Source organism: Centrocercus urophasianus, unplaced genomic scaffold (genome assembly GCF_019232065.1).
Source record: "Centrocercus urophasianus isolate 14NV4802_14NV808 unplaced genomic scaffold, USGS_Curo_1.0 seq_10, whole genome shotgun sequence".
NCBI lineage: Eukaryota > Metazoa > Chordata > Aves > Galliformes > Phasianidae > Centrocercus > Centrocercus urophasianus.
The window spans coordinates 14,738,196-14,754,778 of record NW_024884142.1 but is presented as its reverse complement, the minus strand read 5'-3'; the positions used below and the strand labels follow the sequence as shown (position 1 = coordinate 14,754,778).

At 35.9% G+C, this 16,583-nt stretch overlaps 1 protein-coding gene across 1 annotated transcript in view; it reads left to right on the top strand.

The window, feature by feature from the left end:
- The window catches only part of CSMD1 (CUB and Sushi multiple domains 1), a 988,742-nt gene that overhangs the window by 909,918 nt on the left and 62,241 nt on the right, over nucleotides 1–16,583 (top strand). Inside the window, exons 47-49 of the mRNA XM_042815127.1 lie at nucleotides 2,236–2,424; nucleotides 6,183–6,329; nucleotides 14,320–14,508. Of these exons, the coding sequence (XP_042671061.1) occupies nucleotides 2,236–2,424; nucleotides 6,183–6,329; nucleotides 14,320–14,508 (525 nt within the window). The remainder of the gene's footprint in view (nucleotides 1–2,235; nucleotides 2,425–6,182; nucleotides 6,330–14,319; nucleotides 14,509–16,583) is intronic.

The following is a 16,583-nucleotide window of genomic DNA, read 5'->3' as shown; positions in this document are numbered from 1 at the left end:
ATGTGTTAGATGACTGATAAGTAAAATAAACAATATTTTTGCCTTACCTGAAGCAATTAATGTGACTTTGTATTTAGGAGTATTCTGTTTTGCCTTGCTACAGGTGACAGCTAATAGAGAACAAAAGATCTAAATTACAGACTTTTGTTTTCAGCTGTGGGTATAATGTATAGAACTGAGCATTGTGGAATTATTTTTATTTTATTAATAAATATTGATAATTGACGCTATTGGAAATTGGATGCTACTTTTGTTTTACGGAGCAAAGTGAAACATTCTCACTGTCCTGGTATCTCATTACCTCAATGTTATCTCTTCAATCTAGTGAATCTTGTAAATATTCAAGCCTAGCTTCAATTGTACTGATCAAATTATGTAATCAGCTACTAAGTAGGGGAACCTGGTGAGTAGATTGCCCTGGTAAAGAAAGCGAGCCAAAGATTGCCACAGTGAGCTTTGCCAATTTGTCGGATCTCCTGGCTGTCCATTCAACCCACAAAGCTGCAAAGGAGCAATACACTTTCTTCATATCTCCCTGTATAACTGCCAGAATATTCCTTTTGTAAGGTCTTGTCGTATATTTCTTGTGAATGGTTGAGATTGGAAGGGATCACTTGTCCAGGGAAACAGCCATAAGAAAGTTCTTGTCTCTATAACTTGCTGTAGTAGGAGACTTGGCCTCTGCGCTAACACAGGAGAAGCCCTAAGCTGCTTACAACTTTAAAAGACTTAAGAGTTTTATTTTTAACTTGAATTTTCTTACATTGATGCACATTAGAGGTTTTTGTTTGTTTGTTTGTTTTTGTTTTTTGTTTGTTTTTAACATAAATAGTATTTTTTCCTCTTGGAAATTGTTCTGTTACTAAGGTTTTTGACTCCACTAGTAAAGTGAGTATGATAACATATGTAGAGGAAATAAGCCATATCTGCACTGTGTCTTAAGTTGTTTACATGTGATGATGTGTTGAAGGAAATTTTATGAACTTTATGCTATTGATTTGTAATATTCTCCTACCATATAAATGTTTTTTGTTACAAAGCAGTATCATGCTTCTCCTGAATCATGTGAGAAGAGTCTGAAAGAACATCCGCAAAAGGAACATTTTTCCCTGTGGTAAATACATTATTTTCAGGCCAGTTCTTAAGAACTAGCTTAAAGGAACAAGAAAACTAGCATACTTCTTTATCTTATTATTGGTGAATTTTACGTACTCTTGAAAGAAAAGATTTTTTGCTATTATATTTTCAAACCTAGCCAACAAGCTTTTCTTCCTTACCCTTTTATCTGCTTTTCGTTTCTGATGTCCTTTATTTGACAAAATTAATTGATGTGACCTAAGAGCAAATCAAGTGAAAGACAAAGGCAGAAAATACACTTTATGTGTTTTTTAAAAATTATCTTTTCAGTGGAATTTCCTAATCCTCTCACTTTTTCTTTCTCTTTCTTCTTTTTTATTTTTATTTTTTTTCCCTTCCCAACAGAAAGCTAGCAACTTACACTTCTCAGGACTGTGGAAATACCTCTAATTTTTTTTTTTTTTTTTTTTTTTTTTTTTTTTTTTTTAATCTCTGCATTTCCTTCCCTGGTTCCATTTCTGTCATATGCTTGTGACAGGTTTTCTTGAGTCAGTGAAGAATGTCTCAACAGTTACTTTATGACCATTTTCAGCAAACTCATCTCTGATTTTTCAAACTATATTATTCCATAATTCTCATTTGCAAATAGTCCATGCCAGATGCCATACACCTCTAACAGGCAAAATAATAACTGGAAAGGTTTTACTTGGTTGACTTGGACTGCTTGAAGTATAAACTCTGCACAAAACATGTGTTTTCAAGTGATCTAATATGCCTAAAAGTCCCCATATAGTGTCATGTTTTGTAACAGACTTGATTCCTGAAGCCCAAAAGCTTTTGTATATGAATAATCACACCAGTGTATATAGATCTCCTGACTGTAAACATCTTGATTTCTGACAGGTTTTTGGATGTTTCACTGTAATTGGTATTCTCTTTTATAAAAGCAAGATTTATGAAGCTGCTCCTTGTTTCTTTTTGTGCTCATGGGAACTTTGCTCTTCATTCCATCTCTAATACGTTTTAACGTGTTTCCATTTGGAATCAGAATCTGAAGCATATATATATCTCTGAAAAAATAATACAACCTTATCTATGGAAAAGAAACACTTTATTTCACTGTTATTCTTATTGCTCTGTTTGTTGTGTCGTTTCTAGCACAGTGTCCAGCAAATGAAATCCGTACAGAATCATCCGGAGTAATCCTCAGTCCAGGCTACCCAGGCACATATCCCAACTCTCAGACCTGTTCTTGGACTATAAAGGTTGATCCGGGATATAACATCTCCATATTTGTAGATATGTTTCAAAGTGAAAAGCAGTTTGATGAGCTGGAGGTATTTGATGGTAAGAAGCATTTAAATTCTATCTTGCTATGAAAGAGCAACAGCTCACAGAGTGTCTTGATTTCAATGATTGGTTTTGTAATATTGTGATACATAACCAAATCTACAGAGTAGTGCCTTAAATCTAAATCTGTTAGTTAATGACAGTTTTTATAGATGTAGTCAAGAAAGTTTTTTATTTTATTTGGTATTTTCAGAAGAGAAGCAGCTGCAGCTCTCCTTTTTAAAGTCACTGTCATTCAGTTTTTCTATTTCCTGAGTTGCGTGGAGGTGTCTGAAAGGTGAAGTTAACATGCTGTTTTGTAATGGATCATTTCTACTACAGAAATACTTCTGGGATATAATTTCACATAGTCCAATTTCATAAAATAATTTGAATCCATATACTCAAATTTGAGTACAAACGCCCAGTCTACTTTCAGCTGATATAGCAGAACTGCTGCTATATCTTGTTTGAAAATGCTCATATTAAAGAATTTGGTCATCTGTTTTAGGACAAATGACAACAACTCATTTTCTGGAATGTTATTCATGGCAGTAGCCTCTCAGATGGCACTGTTTAATTAACTGCCCGTTCTTATGTTTCTGTTGAATTCTGAGCTTATTACTGCTCGTTCTGCTCTCACTGATAGATGAGAAAATCTGGTCCCTGATTGTTCTTTAATATATTTTATTCATTTGGAGATCATTAACATATCCTCCCCCATTAATCAAGAATATATGATAACTGTTACAGAACCAATTAATACTCACTGTGTGAGTTCCATAAAATGAAAAATATTAAATGGTCATATGTTTCAAGGTATCTACTTTGCTTAGGTAGAAGGCTTTTAGTATCTAAAATCCTATTAAAGTGTTTTCACTTTTTGATAACAATATTCAGAAGAAAAAAGAAAACCTCAATATTTTTCATTCTTTTAAATATTCTGATTCTTTAGGTGTTTTTTCTGTTTGTTTGTTGGTTTTTGGTTTTTTTTTTTTCCTCCATAATGTGTTTACTGGTCTTTGTCAGGCTTGCAGAGAAAATCATCTGAAAAATCTCTTAAAAAGTATATTTTCCTCCAGTCTATTTTGTATTTAATATTGAGACAATATATAGCATGCTTGAGAATTTTGTAGTGGTCTAATCACTTTGTTTTCTTTTAAAAAAGTCTGCTTAGACCGCTTAATGATCCTGATGAATATTTTATTTTTCTTTCTTATGCATTTAAATTTAATGAAATCAGATTATCAATAATAGATCTGAGAGAAGAATTAGTACAGTTGCTACATTTTTAAGCACTGTCATTTAATGACATACAATCTTATTGTTATATATTTATTTCTAGTGGAGCTCTACCGAAACCATTTTTTCTACCACCTACTAGCAAACTTAAATGAGAGTGATAATGGCATATTTATAATCTCTTAATGTAGTGCCATGTAGAGATTCCTAAGCTTGCTCTCAACAAGTTGATATTTAAATATGGCTCATTGCAGTGCCTTGCCGAGATACTTGTTTGTGTCCCTGTGGCCACATTAGCAATGTGCTTTTCTGGGCTAATTAGTTTTACATCACAGCATGATGAGTTAGTTGGGGCAGAAGGCGATGCTGATGTGGCTATACCATTTTCAGTTATGGATATAACTCAGGCTAGCTCATCCAGAGCTGGCTTAGCTATTTCTATGTTTTGCTAAATTTTGCAGTAAATATAGATCATATCCTACTACTGAATGTGGTCCAAAACAGTATAGCTTTGTTTAAATCAGTGTAACTGAAATGTTTTTTCTAACTCAGATCAAGATATATCATTGAATGTGACATAGAAATGACATAAAGATTGACAGGAAAAATGTTAGAGAAATAACATTCACTGAGGTACAGACCTCTGATGACTTTATAAGGCAACTTTGGAATAAAAAGGAAAATAGTGAGTATGCCTGAGTCACTATATTGTGAATTATGGTGCCTTAGCATTCCATTAATGAGGCCACTCTGGTCAGCTGAGAGCAATAAGACCATCCCGGCAGTGTTCAAGAGGCGTCTGGATGAGGAGCTGTGAGATATGGTTTAGTAGCTTGTGGTAGCTGTGGTAATGAGAAGACAGTTGGACTAGATGATCTTATTGGTTGTTTCCAACCTTGTGATTCTATGGTTCTATGATTAGCCATTTCCTCTCCCAATTATCAGTCAGAGCTCTAGGAAATCCCATCTATATTCTAAGCCAGAGAAGCCATAGATGTACTATGAATATAATTACCAAGGACTTTTGAACTTGAAAACGCTCCATTAAGGCTATTTATACTGAACAGTACTTATTTAATACAGCAAATATTCTTTGATCTTTTTTCCCCAAATAAACCTAACTTTTACCTAACATTCAGGAAAGCCTGTCAGCACCCTAGAGATTAAGTGTATGTTTTTTCTGTAGACAAATTCTGAAATGCTAATAATGAATCAAACTCAGGAATACCTAGGTCTTGATGCTTAATTGCCTGGATGTCAGCTGAAAATCTGCCTTCTGGCAAGGTCCAGAAAGTGAAAATTAAGCACCACTCCTCTGATCTTCCAGTGTCTGAAAAATGTGGTATGACTACTCAGCATGTCATGCTGCACTCTAATTTCACCATCACTAGAGAGGAAGGAGTCTCACTTATTCATGTATGGTAGATTTTTATTTGCAATAATACTCTTTTAGCCCCTTTATTTGAGAATTTCTGAGCTATAATAGTACCTCATGAGCTGACTAAATTGTATTAAGCAGATTTTACTGTCTAGAGTGAAGCACAGAGAAAATAAATGAATTGACATGTTCTAAATCATTATTTTCAGCAAAAATAGGAATTAACCTCAGCAGTCCTTATTGTCTATCCTACAGTGTAATCCTCAGACACTACCTCTAATCATAAACACAAATATTTAAATTAGGGTGCGCTAGGCAACCTGCACCTAAATTTGTGCTTATTTATTCTTATTTTGTGTATTTTTTATTACTTAGAGTTTATTTATTGATATTTATTTAACTGTATCATTGCCACAGTGGTAACTGAAATGCAGTTCTAAAAGACTAGTAAGCTAAATTTTTACGGTTTTCTGTGGCTTCCCTTCCACCCACTACAATTCTCTTATTCTGTGAAGGACTGATCAGGCTGCAGCTAATAAAGGCTCAGCAAAAATGAAAATAAGCAACCTATTTATTTGAAATGTCTGTTGTGACCAAGATAGCGTTGGTTGAACTTAGCTTTCCAAAACATGATAAAACAGAGTAAACAACATAGTAAGCATATTAAAAGAAGTTAGGCTGGAGAAACGATAACCTTTGTATGGAGGAAGGTATTGTTTCATGTTTTAAAAAGCATTTAAAAGGAGATTGGCTTGTCACATTTTTTCCTTCCATTGGTGTGTTGTTATGTTATGTAAACCTCCCCAAATCATTATTACTGCATCTAGGGTTTTATTGTGGTGAAGATATAGCAGTTTGGTGCCAGGACACTTTTTTTTTTTTTTTTTTTCCAGCATCATGCATGTTACTTCGTGGCAACATGAAGTAATCTTTTTTACATTAAAAAATGCTATAGTAAACAAATTATCTTTTAATGGTACAGAACTCTAGTATATATCTACTGTAACAAAACTGTTAAAAACAGTTTAAAACACTGAAATGTGTCATAAGGTTTCCTATTCTTTCCTTACATATTCACATTCTCAGTTCAACTAGTATGGAAAAGATTAATAACATTGATATTGCTTTAAAATTTTTATATTTTTGACCTCTGAAGGTTCTTCTGGACAAAGCCCTTTACTGGTTGCTTTAAGTGGAAATCATACTGGACAACTGAATTTTACAAGCAAAATGAATCAGCTGTACCTTCGCTGGTCAACTGATCATGCAACCAGCAAGAAAGGATTCAAGATCCGTTACTCAGGTAACTGTTAATGATTTCCATTAAATTATATTTTGTGATCAACTCCAATGCAAGCATGTTCTACAGCAGTGCCGGGGCTCAAGATGTGCCACATGGTTGTGAAACTGAGGAGAATCCAGAGTGAGGACAGACCAGCCAGAAGCCTTCAGCCCTCATGAGAGAGTGGCTGATGAGGTGTGTATGGTGCCAGGAGTGTAAGAGCCCCAGATGTACAAAGGCAGCCCTTAGCCTAGAGAGCTGGGAAAGGTGAAAGGAGCCTTATGAGGTTCAACAAAGGCAAATGTAGCGTGATGAAACTGGGAAGAAATAACTACGTACATCAGTACAGGTTGGGGACTGACCTGCTGGAGGAGAACTCTGCAGAGAAGAACCTGGGGTTCTTGGTGGACAAAAGGTTGGCCATGAACCAGTAGTGTGCAGTTGTGACCAAGAAGGCCAGTGTGATCCTTTGGTGCATTAAAAAGCATGGCCAGCAGGCTGAGGCCAAGGAAGGTTATCTTCCCCTCCCCCCCCCCTTTCTACTTTGCCTTGGTGAGGCCACATTTAGAATATGGTGTCTAGTTCTGGGCTCTTCAGTTCAAGAAAGACAGGGATCTCCTAGAAGGAGTCCAGTGAAGGGAGACAGAGATGATTAGGGGCCTGAAGCTTCTCCCTTTTGAGAAAAGGGTGAGAGATCTGTGACTGTAAGTTCTGGAGAGGAGAAGACAGAGGGGATTTTATCAGTGCTTATAAATAACTAAAGGGCAGGTGTCAAGAGGATGATGCCAGACTCATTTTGGTGGTGTCCAGTGAAAGTCCAAGGGGCAATGTACTCAAATAAGTTCCATCCGAACATGAGAAAGAACTTCTTTACTGTGAGGTGACAGCATTGGAACAGGCTGCTCAGTGACGTTTTGGAGTCTCTTTCTCCGGAGATTAGCAAAACACACTTGGATGCTTTCCTGTGCAATATACTTCAGGGAACCTGCTTTAGCAGCAGCTGGACTGTGGTCTCTAGAAGTACCTTCCAACCTCTGTGATTCTGTGGTTACAATCTGTAGAGATACTTGCTCTTATTCTGCTTGTATCTTTTTTTAATGTTGTCACACATACCCATTGAAGACGCTGCTCCTGGGAGGCTTGGTTTAGCCATCACTTAACATGATGTAAATAGTGTGTGAGAGAGACAGAGGTGATAATTACTCTCTCTCTGTTGTTAACATTTGCTTTTTTCTGTGTTTAGACTTGATTAACAATGTGTGAGTGCGTGTTAATTTGGTGGCTAAAAATTGTCCATATAAATTAAGAGAAGAATGCTATGAATATTTTATATTTTTCCAAGTACCAAATATATCCCATTCAGGCATGCTAAATAAATGCTAAATGGCACACTATATAGGGAGATGATTTGCATATAATTCTCTCCTGTCCTCTATCATCCATACACTTTCAACATCATCTCTGGAAAGTTCCTCCTGTTGCTGAAAGAAGCAAGCTGAGCTAAGACCATAAACATGTTTATTATTCTGGGAACTTGTGTAGCCTATTGTAGAGAACCTGCTTTAGCAGGGGAGTTGGAGTTGATCTCTTGAGGTGCCTCCCAACCCCTGCAATTCTGTGATTCTGTGAACTTGAGGACTATGAACAGTTAGTAAATGGTCAGAGAAAAAGGACTAGTTATAGAAAGCTTTATCTTCATCTTGCAAGAAGCATTTGGAGTATAATGAAAGACAAACCAAAACTGAGGGACTGGGGGAAAGGACGTTGTTTTCAAGCACACTGGTTGATGCTTGGCTGAACATGAGCCAGCAGTGTACCCAGGTTTCCAAGCAGGCCAATGGCATCTTGGCTTCTATCAGAAATAGTGTTCCCAGCAGGAGCAAGGAAATGATCAGTCTTCTGTACTCAGCCCTGATGAGGACACACTTTGAGTTCTGTGTTCATATTTGGGCCCCTCATACAAGAAAGACAATGAGGCCCTGGAGTGTGTCCAGAGAAGAGCAATAAAGCTGGTGAGGGGACTGAATGCAAGTTTTGTGGGGAGTGAGCCTTCTATTATGAATTTACAGTGAGAAAGTAATACAAGTGTTACAAGAATAGAGATCACGTCATGAATTTATTTTGTAAATATCAAATTCTGTGATTGATTTTTAATGAATGAGAAATTATTTTATAACTTTATGTGTTAAAAAAAAAAAACAAACGTTTTTTCTGTGCTTACTTCATCAATTATTATGGCACTAGCCACAGCTAATAATAATGTTTGGGAAATGAAGAGAAATATGTAATCCTTATGGCAATGTTTTAGGAACAAACAACTGTTTTGCATTTTCTGCCCCAGTAGCAGCCAGTGCCTGCTTTTATTCTTTAAACTTCTGTATGTTTCAAATGAGATTCAATGAAAATAATCATCAAGAAAGAAGAGTAATAGTGAATGGCAGCATAAACAATTGGATTTGAATATTAATGAGGGAAGGAAAAATACAAGATTCCAAAAAGGCTATTGATACCATGGCAGCTGTGTCTGAGCCAGAAGGCTTTCTTGTAATGAAGGACCTATTGAAGTGAATTACTGCTCCCCAAAACCCTCTCCTTTTTCTCCAGCTATGCTTGTACACAACATTTTGCAAATTGCACTATTGTCATAAATGTTCTTCTTTAGAGTGCAGGAATTTTCAGAAGAATGTTCAGTGTTTACTTTAGCATACAACCTTGCATGTGTAAGCTATTTCTCTAAAGTTACTTGTCTGTATTCTGTCTTGTAGTTCCAGACTTTTTGCTAAATAATAGTAGAGAAGAGCTATACTATTACTGCAGAAGAGTATTATTTTTAGGGCTTTGACATATTAATGAGGTATTAGCATAACCTTAATCCATATAACACTTTTCAACATTGAACTAACAAGGAGAGGAAGCATTTTATGCAGTTGTAGGGAAGAAATTCTTTTTTTTTCTTTGAAAGAGATCTGATAATAAAATCACTGAAAGCAATTGCAAAAAAAATACTTTTTTTTTTTTTTTAATAGGTTGGGTTTTTTTTTTGTTTGTTTGTTGTTTTTTTTTTTCTGATAGTGCTGGAAGTTGACTTCCTGGCAAAGCTGGGTTATACCTAAATAGGTTATTTAGGTATAAATGGGGACAATCTATGATTGTGTAAATTGGAACTTACTGAGCACTTTCTAGGAAACTCTACGTGAGTTGAACCTGCAAAATGGCTTGGAAAGCTACCTGCATAACCATTGGACTTTTTTTGCTTCACTAATTTATAAGCTCACATGCAGATCTCTACACAAGCATGCTACCATAAACAGTGTAAAAAATAAAAATAAAAAAAAAATGAAGAGGTCAGTGATTTATTTTGAGTTGTAGTGAGGTGAATGAATGAAAGGACACTACAGTCATAATTCCTATACTTCTGCACAGTACTTGACACGCCTTCCAGAGAGATGGTGATTGAGAAGGGCACTTCACTTGCTACCTTGAAAATTTACATTGCCTGTATGATGTGTACAGGCTTTTGTTTAACTTTTGTTTTTTGTTGAAGAATAAATAAGGCAAGTGATTACTTAGTTAAATTGTGAACTGCCAGTATATATATTAAAACTCCACCATACATACCTATTTTATCTTTATTGTGTTATTGTAGCCTCATGTATTATTGCAAGAAAATGAATTCTTCACCATTCATTTTTACTTGTTTTTTAATATTTGTACTGATTAAACAAATGTTGGTATTTTCTATCCATTTTACTTGAAAAGCAAAGGCCATTGATTGACTTGGTTTTGGTTTTACGTTTTCCAGTTGCTTGTTAGAGGTGACAGAAGTTTATTGGGCTTTTGTTTCTTTCGCTGTTTCTAAAATTTTTGTCGGTGCCTTGCTGTAATAAGTGCAGCAGAAAAGTCACAAAATGGAAGTTCATATAGGGCTTTGAATTTAGAGCAATATAAACAGAATCATCCATAATTGTTGAAAGCAGTGATAAGAAAATCTGTACCATAAGTAGGAGGCTATTTAGATGTTTCTTTTGAAGATCCATTCACAACTTCAACACTAAAGAAGGAATTGATCTTTACAAATTTACATTGCTGTTTTCGTACAGCTTACATGTCAGATTTAAAAACAAACTGCAGAAGAATTAGAATGACATCCCAACTCTTTTTGTTGCTTAGTTGAGTATTGTCTTTCTTTCTCATTCTGTATATTTTAAACTCAACTAATGTATGGAATGGTTGGTCCATTAATTAAGGAGCTATTTTAGAAATTGGAAGAGGTTTGTTTGGTTTTTGTGACCTTACCTAATCACTTAAGTCCCTATGTCTATTTTCTCATCTATAAAGTGTGAATGATGGTAAACTTCGGCATCATTGGTGTTAAAACAGTAGCAGCACTGAAGTACACAAGATTCTTGGTAATACGGTGATAAAGACAAAAACTGAAAGTTAGAACAGTAGTTTGTCAATAAACAGGATATAAGCTAAAGAAAGGTAATGAGATTTGAGGGAAAGCTTTTTGTTGATTTATAATTTCAAACATAGAGCAGTATTTAATTGCTAAGTCTATATTCAAAACATTATTTAACTTATAGGTCTGTTCTTAGTGTAACTTATTAGACTAATAATCAATGACACATCTGTGAATTAAGATCCTTTTCTAAAATAAGTTATTGAGTTAATAAATTATTGAGTTAAAATAAATAACCGAGGTCTTAGTGTGTGACAACTATTCAAGACATATAGGTCAAAACTGGACGGCTTTTAAGGTCCCATCCCACCCGAGCCATTCAGTGATTCTATGATTCTTTCATTCTGTGATTCTATTATTACTTATAAGACTGATTTATGAAAACAACTAGGACAGGTGGGCATCCAATTTAAAAACAAATAATATTGAATTGGAAATTTTTTAATTGATCATCCCTTAGATAAAAAACTGTAAACAGCTTTGAAAAAAAATTTCAGTGCTCCAGTAATATGTTTCAGATCCTAAGAAAATTTCCTCGTGAAAGGAAAACTATGGTTCTGGAAATTCAAAATCAGTGATGTTTTTTCAGTTGTGTAGTTATTTCCCTGTTGGTCTTCAGTTGAAAGTGGCAAATTGACATTATGATTTTAAGTGAGCTGAAAATGTTCTGCATGTTGCCTTGTAAAAACCACTGGTGTTTAAGAAGCTTTAAAAAATGTGGATGCTATGCCATTTGGAAAAATAATTCCTAAATGAGTACAATCTTATGTCATTACAGCTATGTCAATGGTTTATGGGCTGGTTTGGGCCAGTTCCGTGACCAGTGGAGCGGAGGGATTTTGCAAAACCCGCGCCTCTGAAAAAGGGAACAGGGGACCCCAAAATAATTAAAAACAGTGGCAACAATCTGAGGAGAGACAAACTAATTTACTAAATACAGTATTGGAATGCGAGATAGCATACTATAATACAGTATAATCAGAATTGAAACTAATAAATCAAATATAATGAGGGAGAGAATGTCCAAAAGGTGGATAGGCCTCACCAAAACACTGAGGTGAGGTGCACAGTCTGGTTGAGCAGCAGGGAGGTGAAGAAGAGCGGATGAAAAAAAAACGCATCAGGTGACCTTGCCAGGAATTATATCTCCTCTCTGTGACTGCAGAGTCCCCTGGGAATGTTCTTCTTCTCTTCTGGACAGGTACACAGAACTTGAGCATTAACAGGTAAACTCCCAGTGCCTCACATGATGTTATGATGTGGAATACCAAAAATCAAAAATCACAAAACCATGACCAGCTATTATCACCTAAGCCTGAAGTTCCAAGAAAGATCCTCTCTTAGAAACTGGCTGGAAGGAAAAACATTTTATCCTTTTGGCCTCTGACACAATACTGCAGTATTTTATGAGCACACTGCCGAGAATCCTATTTAAGTTCAGAATTTGAACTCAGCTGACAGTGGTTGTAGTTTTCAATCTGACATTTTTCAAGTATTTCGTTTGCCCTCCAGATCTTTGGGTACTTTTTATTTATTACCTTGTCTGTGGTCCTTTAGTTAGTATGTCAGTTTCTAATCTTAGAAGATGTTCTGTATGCTTTATGCTGGACTCTGAGGGGAGTTCAGTTGGAGGTGCAAATAAATACTTACTTATCTGTATATTAAGAAGGAAATAGATTAAAAAAAAAATTCAAATGCTTTCCTTTTTTTCAGAATATATGTAGTTTAGAAATAGTAAGACAAAATTAGGCTTATTGTTTGACTATCAACCTTTTCTGTTTCTATTTCATTGCCATAGCACAGAATCCTATGAGTTTTGGTAGGACTTTTGCATGGATGAGGTCAACAGGCAATGCTTTAAGTATTATCATTTGTTACTGATCTACTAGCTACCTACTGTCAATACTTTAAAATGTCATTGGCGAAGATTTTTATACGACCAGGGAGATGGATCTGAGCTACATTAAGTAACTTCTTTAAGCATGAATTACCCAAATATATATGATTTATATTACAGAATGCTCAGAAATTGGGATTGATTTTATGTGCCTGATTTAAACTATTGAAGTATCAAGAATACACTCCTGCAAATGAAATTACTGTAGCTTGCATTTCAGCATGTAACATTAAGGTCACAGAACATACAGCAAATATTTTCTGTTTAGAATTGCAGTACTGAGAGGCTGTTGTTGGCATAGTTTCCCATTGTCCAAATGGAAAATTATGATTAGGCCTCATCATTCTAATTTTCTTTTGGGATACTTAAAATTAATTAGTGCTTGAGAACTCATAGAATCATAGACTGGCCTGGGTTGAAAAGGACCACAATGGTCATCTACTTTCAACCCCCCCTGCTATGTGCAGAGTCACTAACCACTAGACCAGGCTGCCTAGAGCCACATCCAGCCTGGCCTTGAATGCCTCCAGGGATGGGGCATCCACAACCTCCTTGGGCAACTTGTTCCAGTGTGTCACCAGCCTCTGAGTGAAGAAACTTCCTCCTAACATCTAACTTAAACCTCCCTGTCTCAGTTTAAAACCATTCCCCCTTGTCCTATCACTATCCACCCATATAAACAGCCATTCTCCCTCCTGTTTACATGCTCCCTTTCCTGTACTGGAAGGCCACAATGAGGTCTCCCCGGAGTCTTCTTCAAGCTAAACAATCCCATTTCCCTCAACCTTTCCCAGTAGGAGAGGTGCTCCAGCCCTCTGATCGTCTTAGTGGCCCTCCTCTGGAGCCATTCCAAGAGCTACACATCCTTCCTGTACTGGGGCCCCAGGCCTGGATGCAGTGCTGCAGATGGGGCCTCACAAGAGCCGAGTAGAGGGGGACAATAACCTTCCTCTCTCTGCTGTCCACCCCTTTTTAATGCAGCTGAGGATATAGCTGGCCTTCCGAGTTGCAAGCATACACTGCTGGTTCATGTCTGTAAATTCTGTATTTCAGAAGCTATACTTGCCTGTATTAGATTATTTTGGAAAAATAAAAAATTTTTAAAAAGAAGACAACAGCAAAACCTATAAAATAGTTGTTGTGTAATAACTGTGGGAAATTTGTGCACAAAATTTACAGAAATTTTAATTTGAGAAAAATGCATCTGTTGATTTCTTCTGCTGTACTTTGATATTTAATTTTTTAATCATATTAAGAAAAATGTTTTTTTACCTAAATGTCTGTGCTGTTGTTCTTTTAATAAAAAGCTTAAAAGTATTTTTTATGTTCAGTTGCTCAATGAATAATTTTATATTTATAAATGTATCGTCTTCAAAGTAGATTGTTTACTAGGTTTGAATGACTTGCTGAACAAACCATATATTTCCTGGTTGCAGCTTCCCAATGCGAAACAGCATGAAGTATTTTGCAGGTATAACCTATGTGTCTAAACTTCAGAATACTTCAGCTGAACTCTGAATCTACAGTAAGAATTCCAAGATTAATGTAAAGTATTTTATACTAATTTTATTGCTTTATATTTGTCTTAAGTAATGTGAAATTTGCAAATTTTGTATATATATATTTTTAATTTTCTTATTATTTGCATTTAGCTCCCTATTGCAGCCTAAACCCTACCTTGAGGAATGGTGGAATTGTAAATAAAACAGGTGGTCCTGCTGGAAGTAAAGTTCATTATTACTGCAAACCTGGGTATAGAATGATTGGTCAGAATAATGCAACATGTAGACGTCACCAGAATGGCATGTATGAATGGGATTCTCCTGTGCCAATCTGCCGAGGTGAGATATGTTTCCTTATTGAGCATGCTTCAATAATTTAATTGCAAGTAATATTTCACAGAACAGTGATCCAACATTATAAATACTACTGTGTGTCAAAAGACACATTGACATCAGGAGTTCATGCAAGTGTGTATCAACTTGCGTTCTTAAGGCGAGTTGAACTGAAATAGTAATAACTAGAATGGTGGAATCAGAACCCACCCAAATGAAAAATTCATTTTGAATACTCATTGTGTTGTATAGCAGAACATTTTGATTGATGATTCTTCGATGATTCTATGATTTCATAAAAATCCAGCAATTTTCAGTAGTGCTTTAAATTCGTAACTAATTTTTTTTGGGGGGAGGGGGTCATTTTGTTTTGTTTTTATTGTGTTCTGGAGATAGATTGTTTCTACTTTATCTTTTCTGGGTATCTCTTAAAACTCATTGATGTTTGTAAAAAATTATAGACAAGAGTAGTAACATAAAATAATATGGAGCAGATAAGCACAGTTCTTTTTTTTTCTTACAAATACTATTTCACAGATTAATCAGTGAGTGGTGAACAGTTATTGGAGTCCAAAGAGTTGTAGGTCAAATAAGATCGAGTCTTCGGGGGAGAGGAGAAAGGCTGACAATTCTATTCATGTGATACATATATTGCCTGTTCAAAAAATGCCTGCTTATAGATCATTTCGTTTATATAAACAGATGGCTGTAACATCTATACATAAGGCTTGTCAGAACTTCTTTAATTAAAACCTGTTTTCAGTTTGTAGAATGTTAACTGAAGTGATTCATGTATCCTTCAAGACAGATATTTTTGTTTCTGGCAAGCTTCCTAGCAAGAACAATTCTGCTATTTCTAACAGCAGCATCAGCTGTATTTCCACTTGACACTTGATATGATGTTTATTACTCTGTTTGGAGTATTCTGCTTGGCTAAAACTAGAGAACTTGAAGGAGTACAGTTGACATTTTTTATATGGAGTGATTTTGCCGCTAAGAATTTCTTCAGGATGAACAAGCATTTTCATGCCTGGGTGAGGCCGTGGGGCTTCGCTCATACCAGGCCAGAAAGCAGCTGAGACTTCCAGTGCGCTACAAGCAATATCTGTGTGTCCATGTTTCCAGACTCCAGGAAATCTGGAATCCTGTAATATTTAATAGCATATGATGCTATTTGACCTTTCTGAAGGTAACAAAATCATGGAATAGTCTGTGTGGGGGATTTGTGAGATTCGTTCAAGGACACATGCTGCTTTTGGGTTTACTGAAAAGTCTATTTAGATTAAGTAGCTGGGTAGAGGAACTGGAAGCTCAGGGACACTGTAGTAAAGAACCTGGAATGCTGACTATCTGTAGAGCTTTGTCAGAAAGTTTGGAAAGTAGAGAATGCAATTCTGTTCAAGCATCTGTATATGAGCCAAGATTTTGATAAATTTGCTTAAACACAGAAGTCTAGTGTCATTTGATGTGTCCAGAGATATTTTGCCTGTTCTCCAGCTACCGGTCCAAAAAGGCACAACCTCCTGTGTTATCCACTGAACCTGTCTTGTCTTGAAGACCTAAGAATGTCTCAAGTAACTCTAGAAAATGGGAAAAATAACAAAGTCAATCCCTATCTACCTAAGGTCTGTTGTAATTAATCTAGCTAATTTTGTGAGCTATTCTGGTTGATGTACAATGTAATTAGGTTGATGTAGTTATGGTTAGGTTATGAAGTAGTAAGAAGGATTGACAGTTTAGCTTTCTGTCAGTTCAGCAGGCAAATAAACATTTTGTAAGTGTAGAATTTCTACTTACGTGACTAAGGCTCAAGAGTGTTCTAGTTGGAGGTGAGCAATCAAGTTAGTCATCAGGGGAGTAGATGGAGAATTAAAACAGACTCTTATTTTAAATGCATCAGAGCCATGAAAAGCCATGGTCACTACTATTGTGATCAGATCTGGGGGAACAACTACTAATAGAAAGGCTTGTACCCAGACACAGCAAAACTTGCCTTTACCCCTCTGCTTTTCCACTTTCTCTAACATGATTAAAAGTAGAAAGTGGGTCTCTAGAACCCCTTACTTATCACATTTCCATCC